The sequence below is a fragment of the Callionymus lyra genome, chromosome 13 (genome assembly GCF_982586985.1).
Source record: "Callionymus lyra chromosome 13, fCalLyr1.hap1.1, whole genome shotgun sequence".
Taxonomy (NCBI): Eukaryota; Metazoa; Chordata; class Actinopteri; order Syngnathiformes; family Callionymidae; genus Callionymus; species Callionymus lyra.
Window position 1 is genome coordinate 10838400 of NC_141830.1, and position 11337 is coordinate 10849736.

Sequence of the window (11337 nt, forward strand, 5' to 3'; positions counted from 1 at the left end):
GGGTGTTTTTCAGGAAGTCTTATCAGCCACAGGAAAAGTGAATGAGCGCCGCGGATCAGCAGCTCTGTGAGATCAGACAGAATTAAAATGATTTCCATTATTACGCGCAGAGTTATTGCTCCCCTTCGTACGGGCTCCGGCTCGGGTCCAAGATTACTATTTCTGGCAATGTTTTGCCTCAGGAAGGAAAACTTTTGGCAGATTTAACGGGGAGCCATTGTACACAACCTTCTGTGTGGCACGCCGCCATCGGCCCCGAGCAGAAGAAAGAGATCGACTCCATTGGAGACCAGAGAACCGAACACATCCAGTCGTCCTCCCTAAGTTGAGGTCAAAATCCTCACGAGCAGGAGCTGTTTTTTAAAAAAAAAATCTCGCTGCACAGGAAGCGGCGGTCACATGTTTGAATCCAGAGAAAGTTGCAACAAAAAAAAAATGCCCGCGAGTTCACCGGTGACTGGCAGCTCGGCCGTGTCACAATAAAGTCATTAAGTGGTGGTTAGTTGGACGCTGGAGTGGCCCGGCTCATCACACTCACCCCTCTGCTGTAAACAAAGCCAAGAGGGAGCTTTTCATGGAAGCTTTTAAATATGACGCTGACTCAGAGCCCACGAGCAAATCCGTGTGTTTACACCAGGACAGATTAGTGTTACTTACTTGTGTGCGGGAGGGGAGATCGGAGGGGCCGAGGGGTCCCCACAGTCACGAACGTACACACGGCTAAATCACTGGAGGTGACTAATGGAAAAGGTTGTGGTAACAAACCATTAAGTGTGACGGTTCTTCTCCGCAGGTCACTGACAGGGACGGAGACTGTGGGAAAAATATATCAACGCAGGAGAAGAAGTATTTCTGTGTTGTTGTTGAGAATCTATCACAGACGCCTTTATTGGTTTCTTTTTTAAATATTCACAAAATTAACTTATATCAAAAAACACATTTTTTTGGGTAAGACATATTTTTAATAATCGTTATTAATTATCCAGATTATAAAAAAAGATGGTTAATCACCATCTATTTTAAAATGTAATTTGTTTAATTATTTGTTCAATAAAGCATGTTTTAGGCTGTATTTATAACAAATTCAATTATGAATTACGTATTTTAGTAAATATTAATACAACATTTATGAGGGTAAATCATTTTAATGTGTGTATTGAATTATATCATCATCGTTTTCATACCGTTTTAGTCTAAATTCCTCGGCCCACCAAAAAAATACGTTATATAAACGTGTTATTTTTAGTTAAAAAAAATAAAACGACCAAATCCCAACAGAGCCATTTTGACCCAATAAAACTTTCCCTCAACAATGTCCCAGGAGCCTGATTTGTTTATAGTTATTATTATTATTATTAAGTACAGACTTTATTGAAAGTTGAGTTTATTAGTTGTGGCGTTTGCATCACGTGATTAATCAAAATACGTTTTTTAAATACAATTTAAATTACAATGTTGTTCTTGCGTTCATGATTATTTATCTCATAATATTGCTTTATTTTTCTTTGGTACGTTATTTTAAACATGTTCAATGCGTCTATTATATTTTAGTTAAACCAATTTTCTGTTGACACGCTGTCCTCTAGTGGCCATTATTAACATTTCTGACAAATACATAAACGTGTGAAAACATTTAGTTCCATCATCATCAATTAATCATCAATCAATGATGCAATTTAAAAATATGTGGTTGAAAATATTTTAATTTCAATGAGGAAGGAAAGAGTAAAAGAAAACAACAACAATATTAAAAAAAATCCTAAACTGCAACAACACAAGTTGATATTAAGACATTAATTAAATATATATATATATATTTTTAAGCAGAATAATAAATACTTTCATTTAAAAAAATGTTTAAAACGTTTTTTTCAATGCAACCGCAGTGAATAAGATATTTTTGGACAAATGATTTTCTAATGCATGCTTCGGTGTAAATATCAAAGCAAGTATTTTCTTTTGGATCCGTCCTCCTGTGAGATTAATTAACATGTTTTCTTGCGCTGGGCTTCTGAAGGTGGACGAGGTCGTGAGGACAACCCACGCGGGGTCTCACCTTTGACCTCAGTTAGCGGTCCTCCGGGAGGATGTGCGAGTCGCGTCAGGAAGTGCGAGTGGCAGGTGTCAGCTGCCGGTGACACTGGACTCTGTCGCCACTTCTGAAGGTTCGACAACACATTAGTGCGCGGCAGGTGGTGTGAAAAAGAGCTGAGCCAGAAGCCTCACTAAACATGTCCTGTGATTAATAAGCATGATTATATTCACCCTGGTCGCGTTTTCCTGAAAGGTCTTCCCCGAACTGTAACTTATAAAGTAAATTTTCTTACCGTGAGTCAGTTATGCTAACATTATATTGCTATGCTAGTTAATAAGTTTCCCTTTATAAGCTACTGGTCAATGCTAACTTATGGGAGTCATTTTTAGATTTATTTTATTTATTTTTTACACGGATCTCTTTGCACATGGAAATGTAGTCTGAATTATTTTTTACTTTCAAAAAATAGACAGTCCTGTCATTTTTTTATTGTTGTATTTCTTTCTCTTTTTTTTTTACATAGAAATTTATTTTAATTTACTTCAATTAATTTTTACATTGAACAAAAATAGATATAAAATTATGGTATTTTTTGTTAACAAAGTAGAAATAAATTCAGAGTAAATTCATCTTGAACAAAAGTTTAAAAAATAATCAAACGCCATGAAAATAAATGTAATTAAAAATTAAAAGTCTTAATAAAAAAATCTGTGCTATAAATGTATGTTCAAAGATATGTATTTCTATATTCCTTGATTGCCTGAAGGTAAACCCAAATTTCCCCAAATTATTTTTTTTACATTGCATTTTTTCAAATTTAAATATTTTTACATCATATTTGATTTTAAATTGGATTTGTTACTTTTTTTTTTACAATAAATTATTAGAAATAATGCAATTTCATATCAATGGTCCAAAAAAGTCTGATGGATTCTTCTTTATACGCTCATTAACAACAACCAACACATTATAATATATTTATCTTTAAAAAGTTATGATTTCATTTACACAACAAGGTTCCATGTAGAGAAAAAAAAAAACAGCCATTGTGATTGATTGATAGATAGTTCCCTTTGTTGTTCAAAAGCTATTATTTACAAAAACTAGTGCGCATCACTTGTCTGAAAACATTTCGATTAAAACAGTTCATTTACAATCTTTTACAACACAAAACAGCAGGATTCCAGTAGATGTGGCGCCCCCTCCTGGCGATGTATTAGATTGCACATGTAGAAATGGCTTTGGCACAAAAACACCACTGCAAGTAAAAAATAAAAAAATCTAAAAATTGCTGTAAATCAGTGTAAAGTACCCAACATGAGTCAGTATTAAGAATTTCAAGAATAAATATCTAAAAAGTGAATTTTTAAATCAGAGGTTCAAGCGTGAAGGTGCAGCGTTCCGTGTCGTCGTCGTTTAACTCTCTTCCTGAACGTTCCCATTACCCAGAAGTCTTTCCGTCTCACCCGCGCTACTCTCAACGTCCAGGCGGAATAACCGAACGCAGAACGGGAACCTGCCCAGCAGGGGGCGGTGCAGTCCGTTGTAGAGCCCGGCTCCCAGGAGCAGGATGATGAACCCCAGCACCTGCAGGTAGTGGAAGTGTTCCCAGCCCAGCGCCAGGCTGACCACCCAGATGACCAGCGTGCGCAGGCTGTCCAGGACCATGCGCGTGGTGGCGCTGATCTCTTTGGTCACGCTGATGCCGGCGAAGTTGAAGAAGGCGATGCTGACCGTGTTGCCCAGCAGCGCCAGCAGGATGAGCGGCTGGTTGCCGATCTGGCAGAAGGCGTCCAGGGCGTCCTCCAGCACGTGGCGAGGGTTCTCGCTGAAGGTGCCCACGTAGATGAAGTACATGGGGATGAGCAGCAGCGACAGGACCACGAAGCCGAAGCCACCTGAGTGAGTGAGAGAGAGACGACTTTAAGACACAAGTATTCCCTGGTTTACACGTTTAAAATATTAACTTCCGTAGATTCCACATCATCCATAACAATTATACACTTAAAATCATATACCGTACCAATATTTAACAGCAATTATTACAAAATAATGACTTTATTTTATTAAAAATGATTTTATGGTTTTAAATTTAGTACAGACAACAATATCATTCTTTTATAAATACAGTACATATAAATATATTCACCGTTTTTGTTCATTTTTGAGTTGCAATTAATCGTCCGGCCGCTAGATGGCATTACTTTCCCTGCTCAACCCTCGAATTATCTCAGTGTCAAAGTGACCCGAAAATGTGTTTGTTCTATCCCTTGTGTTGTCTCTGGGTTATGAATGTCTTTGTTGATATTGTTGCAATTTTAAAACTACTTTCATTGGTCAGTTTAGCAAGAACTATTTCCTCATGTCTGGAAAGTCATAAGCTCACACAAGAGTTAAGGAACAATCCAGCGAAAACCCTGACGATAACTGAGGACGGGAGGATACAGTCAACTCCAGCAGCTTTTAAAGCTGATAGTATATGGTTATAGTAAGTACTGTATAGCATTTACTTAATTTAATTTGTTGTAAATACAGCCTAAAACATGCTTTATTGAACAGTTTCTATTTGTCTAATGTTTAAACTAATAAATGTATTTTAATTGAATGATATGTTCTTAATAATTGCATTTATAAGATTCTAAAGTCATTTTTTGTTGTTATTTAGATTTGGCTTTTGTTGGCATCGTTTACTTAGCTTTAATTAATTACATCAGTAATTATGAAAATTACTAATTTAAGATTTCAAATGTTGAAATTTTGAACCTGAATGTTTTTTGTAATGAGATGAAAGAAAGGTTAATGTAAATGCTCTACCCCCCCATCCTTCCTCCCAGCCGGTCAAAGCGGCAGGCCGTCAACAATGAGTCTGGTTCCGCTCGAGGTTTCTGCCTTCTAAAAGGAAGTTTTTCCTCGCCATTGCTCACTGTACAGTGTTTTGTTTCTTGCTCTTTGTTGAATTGCTGGGATCTATTTTTCCTTAATCAACTATAGTCTTATTTCAATTGTATAGTGTCTTGAGATAACTTTGTTATGATAAGACACTTTAAATAAAATTGAATTGAATTGAAATGATTGAATTAGAAATGTGTAATATTTTCAAAATAATATTGCTTAAAAAAATTAAAAAAAATTGAATACAATTTAAAATGCTTTTTAATTTAATTTAATTAATTTAATTAAATGTTTTAATCAAATATTAATAAGTTGATACCATTAAGCAAATGCATATACATGTTTATATTAAAAGACTACAAATGAATCTATTATTGTTTTTATTATATTTATTCTTTTAATTTGGTCATTCAAAAAGAAAAATCAATGCTTTAAACAACATTTTAGATAGAAAAGCTGTTTGAAATGTTAAATTCAACCATAATATTCTGATATACTTTGGAGCTCTATTTGTTCTGTGTCTGTTGTTCGACCTCAAGTATGGATCTCAGAGTTCACAGGTGAAACTTCGGCCACGTTGTGTCATAAAAAAGACGAGTCAGCAAACCTTCGGTCCCGACAGCCTTGAGCGGATGCACGTCATGTTTGTAGACAAACTTCTCCTCCAGCACCATCTGCACGGCCACGATCACCTGCGCCGTGATGATGAGAAGATCACCTGAGGAAGGAGGCGAGGAAGAGTCACGCGTCTGCGGCCATCGAGCGAAACCGTGCGAGCGGCGCCGCCTCACCTGTGATGACGTCGCTGAGCTTGTGCGAGTCGTCGCGGTTGCCGTTCAGGAAGTCGGCCAGTCCCACCACCACCAGGCCCAGGATGGTGATGAAGATGCCCGTCCACTGACTGGCCACCAGGCGGCGCCTCAGGAACGCCACGGAGAGCAGCCCGGTGAAAACGATGACGGCGCCGCGCAGCATCTGGAAGCTGGAGGCGCTGGTCATGTTCAGAGCTGCCGGACAAAGAGAAGGTTTGAGTTGATGGTTCTGATCCTGAACTCTTGGCTGCTTCTCACTCACCGATATACATGGTGGACGTGGCCGTCATGTCGCACATGGCCGGAGCCAAGAAGAGGATGGGGTTGAAGCTCTGGCCCGGGTTCATGGTGGGCTCTGGTTTACGCTTGTCGAGGCACAGCAGGATGTAGAAGACGGCGAGGCAGCTGAACTCGCCCAGAAACATCCCGACCGCCTGCGGAATCAACGGTTAGTTCGTTTCACGAGAGATAATCTGTGTCGTTCCTCGCTTTACCTGCACAAACGGGTGAGAGAACTGATGATCGGGGACGTCATGGCAACCCTTCGCTGAGAATAAATCTGCCCACCTGTGGAGGAGAACAAATGAAATGATATTGTTGCATTTTAATAAACGTAAAGATACGAAAAACATAAAGTCTGTCCGTGAAGGTTCTCACATTTTAAACAGTCAGAAGAAGTTATTACAAGAAGAATTACACGAGGAGGTAGAGATTGTTGACATGAGGAGGTAGGAAGCATTTATACAAGGAGGTAGGAAGCAAATATACAAGCCAGTAGGGGGCATTAATATAGAGATGTAGGAAGAATCAATAAAAAGAGGGAGCATTAATACAAGGCGGTAGGAAGCATTAATGCAAGATGTAGGGAGCATTAATACAATGATGTAGGAGGCATTAATACAAGGAGGTAGGAAGCATTAATAGAATAATGTAGGAGGCATTAATACAAGGAGGTAGGAAGCGTTAATAGAATAATGTTGGAGGCATTAATACAAGGAGGTAGGAAGCATTAATAGAATAATGTAGGAGGCATTAATACAATGAAGTAGGAGGCATTGATACAAGGATGTAGGAAGCATTTATATAATAATGTAGGAGGCATTAATACAATTAGGTAGGAGGCATTGATACAAGGATGTAGGAAGCATTAATACAAGATGTAGGAAGCATTAATACAAGATGTAGGAAGCATTAATACAATTAGGTAGGAGGCATTGATACAAGGATGTAGGAAGCATTAATACAAGATGTAGGAAGCATTTATATAATAATGTAGGAGGCATTAATACAATTAGGTAGGAGGCATTGATACAAGGATGTAGGAAGCATTAATACAAGGAGGTAGGAAGCATTAATAGAATATTGTAGGAGGCATTAATACAAGGAAGTAGGAGGCATTGATACAAGGATGTAGGAAGCATTAATACAAGATGTAGGATGCATTAATACAAGATGTAGGAGGCATTAACACAAGGATGAAGGGGGCATTGATACAAGATGTAGGATGCATTAATACAAGAGGTGGGAAGCGTTAATAGAAGATGTAGGAGGCATTAATACAAGGAGGTAGGAAGCATTAATACAAGATGTAGGAAGTATTAATGCAATAATGTAGGAGGCATTAATACAAGGAGGTAGAAGGCATTAATAGAATAATGCAGGAGGCATTAATACAATGAAGTAGGAGGCATTGATAAAAGGATGTAGGAAGCATTAATACAAGATGTAGGAAGTATTAATGCAATAATGTAGGAGGCATTAATACAAGGAGGTAGGAGGCATTAATAGAATAATGCAGAAGGCATTAATACAATTAGGTAGGAGGCATTGATACAAGGATGTAGGAAGCATTAATACAAGATGTAGGAAGTTTTAATGCAATAATGTAGGAGGCATTAATACAAGGAGGTAGGAGGTAGGAGGCATTAATAGAATAATGCAGAAGGCATTAATACAATGAAGTAGGAGGCATTGATAAAGGGATGTAGGAAGCATTAAAACAAGATGTAGGAAGCATTAACACAAGGATGAAGGGGGCATTGATACAAGGATGTAGGGGGCACTAATACAAGATGTAGGAGGCATTAACATAAGGATGAAGGGGGCATTAATACAAGGATGTAGGGGGCACTAATACAAGAGGTAGGAAGCATGAAATGAGGATATAGGAAGCATTGACATAAGGGTGTAGGTAGGAGAGAGAGAAAACTGATTCGCAGTAATAAGCGTTATATCATCATCAACAAGGTGTGTATGAGTACAAATACACGCTAAATGTCAACTGGGATGGTTCCTAGACTTGTCGTGGATCAGTCAGAGTCAGACGTGACCTCAGGACCACATGATGTTCTCGTGCTGACCGAAGAAGTTCTTGTTCGTAACGACTCATAAACTCACATTCATTGACACGGACTAGTCAGAACCAGACTTGATGACCTTGCACTTCCTAATAAAGTTCCGGTGGTCATAATGAAAGAGTTTCTTCTTCCTCCCAGACGTATTTGTACCAAAAGGAGAACTTGATTCTGCACTTCAAGAACATAAGATGCTGACACTTGTGCGGGCGAGAAAGCTGAGGAGGCAGATCTTGGAAAAACCTGCTGACTTTCTACACTTCCTGCCGTGACCATCTTAAGATGAATTAGTCATCATGGTCACGTGATTTACTATAATACGACTTCTAATAACAATTAAATAATATTATTTTTGACACAGTTATTCTATGTAATAACAGTGTCACATCCAATAATAAAACTCACTTCCTAAAATTCAACTAAAAGATGATTTCAGGTGGATTTTTTTTTTTAAAGAAGGGAAGTGAAAATAAATCATAAGTGAGCCTTTTTTAAAGTGTGTCTTTGTGACCTTTTCTCACCGAGTTGCGACACTTCCCAGCGCCAATCCCATCCCCGATCATCGATATCGATTATGTTTAACTTCCGAGCAACAACAAAAAGGTTGCAGCATTGTTAGCTTCCATTAGCACCGGCGGCTAACTGCTAATGTTGTAGTTATAACGTGATAACAAACGTGTAACGACGGTGTAGTCATGAAGCTAACCATGCTAAGCTAGTCTTTGTTTTAAGGTATTTGTTTGTGTTAAACGTAAACAAAAAAGAAACATATGGTTTAACAAAAGAAATAAGAAAAAATACTCACTTCGCCGATAACGTGTTGATGGACCCGGTGGTCAGCATGAGTCCAGCGAGCAGATACTGGTATTTGGTCCACGCCATGATGTCTGGAGTCCAAAACCCAAACAAAAAAAGAGTGGGTTCTGGTCGGAGCTGCTTGTTATTGAGCAGGCGCTGGCTGTAAACGCCACGTGACGATGCAGTCAGCTGACCTCGGTGCTTTATTGTATGCTGCGTTCACGGACCATAGGAAAAAACCTTCGGCGTCTTCACCAATCGCGCATAAGTGGCGCTGATTAGCACAACAATGGCTCGGATGAATAAACAGCTATTAGAGTTGATCAATGGGTTCAATCCCTGTTCGCGATGAGTATTTGCTGATAAAAATGCGTTTTATTTTAGGTGAAACACCTCTTCATGGAAGACAATCTACCCACTAATGATTCCATTAAACGTGACCATATAGCTTTATATAAAGTGGTGGGTTTGATGATAGAACCTTTAATGAAATACATTTTCATTTTTTGTATTGAAATGTATTTTCTTTTCTGTCTTTTATAACTGAATACAAAAATAATTTGGGATTGGAATGTTACACTATGTTTACAAAAGAAATGTTCTTATAAAAATATTTCAATACAAACTAATTCACCCTTTAAATAAAGATATTATTTAATTCAATTATTTAATTAAAAAAAAATAAAAAATTAAACGATTCTGATCCGAACTGATATACACTTTCCCTTGTAATTGTCTTTAAATGTTGATGCAAACTGACACTACAACTAGATGTTTAAAATAATACTTTGTTTCACATTTCTCATTGTTATTGTACCTTATTTGATGCCTTAACAAGTTTAAGGTTCATTTAAAATATAAATATAAATCTATATAAAAAATAGATTTGTCGTCATATGGATGAGATAAACAAACTTAATTGTTCATTTTTAAATATTGTCAATATAGCCCCTTCATTTTACAAGTCATTTATTTAATTTGTTTTTAAATTTAATGTTTAAAAAACAACAGCAAATTATTAAAATAAAATGTAAATCTATCTAAATATGCTTCAGATCAACACTAGAGGGAGACATAGACAAAGAGAATTTTTATTTCAAGTTTTTAATCATGGTTTTACTTGAAACACACTTAAGTAATCCAAAAGTATACATTTAAATAGAATCAAATTACAATAACAAGTAGAATGATCATCCATAAAAGTAGAGTTGGAGATGTTCGCAGATAATGCTATTGTTCTATGACACTATAATCAAACTGACACGTTACAACCTCCATCTGACGTTTAATCACTGAAAGTCTTCATCAATTAGTTTGGTGTGATTAGTATCCGCTCTTTAATAAGAGAGATGAGAACTGAAAGAAGATCAACCGTCTTCATCTTCAGCCTTCAAGTGTGAAGTGGATGATGCGAGTTAGTTATGAAGCTTGTTCGAAGTCGATCATTTAACACCAAAAGAAAGTATTATTTTTATTGTGCATATTCAACAATATATTTACACCGAAACGATTTTCAGTTTCAATCTCAAATATTATTTTTACTAAACTGATATTAGTCCTTATCGTACACATAAAACATATTTATATTCATTTACAAACATGTTCGTTTTCACTTTTTACTTAGTTATTCACAATCATTTATTTTACGTCATTTTGTTCATTCCTTTCTTTCTTTTTAAAAAAAAATAATGACAACACAATCTGGGTAACAAAAACATTATAGTACAATAATACAAAAAAAAAAGCATTAAACCACATTAATAATTAAAAACATTTATACATTTCTGAAAACAAAAAACACAAAGATGAAAACATTAACATATACATTTCTTTTGAAAAAGTAATTTTCAAAATTAAAAAAAGAACAAACATTTTCAAACCCTTATAAGGTAAGGTAAAACTTTATTGATCCCTCAGGAGGTCTCCTTATCTGAGGTTATGAGAACTCCTTAATGTGTTGTGAGGGAACAGCAACATGTCCTCAGGTCTGCCCTCGGGTATTTGTGACAAATATCTAGAAAATGATAAGTAAATGTTGCAATCAATAAAATGAAATGAGAAATATGTAAGAAATGGAAAAACTGAGTCGAAAAAAATGTGTTTTTCTTTCAAGCCAGTTCAGACTCTGCTTTCCATTTAACTGTGAAATTTTAATGAGCACTTTAGTTTGTACCAAACATCACCTCTGCTCTGTGTTGTTGCAGCAGAGTCCCTCAAACACAGACTTTCTTTTTAAAATGAATCAAATGGCGTTTGTAGTCGAGGCTTGTCGGCTCAAACCTGATATGCATAGAACGAGGAGGGCTTTCGTTGGAACAACTTACAGGTGATTTAAAAATGGAGCAGTAAGTCAGCGAAGGTCGTTTTTAAATATTAAACTCAGCATATAGAGCGACATGTGTTATTCATGATATCTCAGAAGTCTGTCAAAGTCAGGAGGTCTTCG

General features: G+C 36.8%; 1 protein-coding gene across 1 annotated transcript; it reads right to left on the minus strand.

Moving 5' to 3' along the window:
* Nucleotides 1-2998: 2998 nt before the first annotated feature.
* slc35f6 (solute carrier family 35 member F6) lies at nt 2999-9053 on the minus strand. Its single transcript, XM_087806369.1, has 6 exons — nt 8899-9053; nt 6234-6306; nt 6002-6173; nt 5719-5934; nt 5535-5645; nt 2999-3933 (listed from the first exon to the last, which is right to left on the minus strand). Exons 1-6 carry the CDS (start codon nt 8973-8975, stop codon nt 3452-3454), a joined length of 1131 nt encoding a protein of 376 aa, XP_087662495.1. The 5' UTR covers nt 8976-9053; the 3' UTR covers nt 2999-3451.
* Between the last annotated feature and the right edge of the window lie 2284 nt (nt 9054-11337).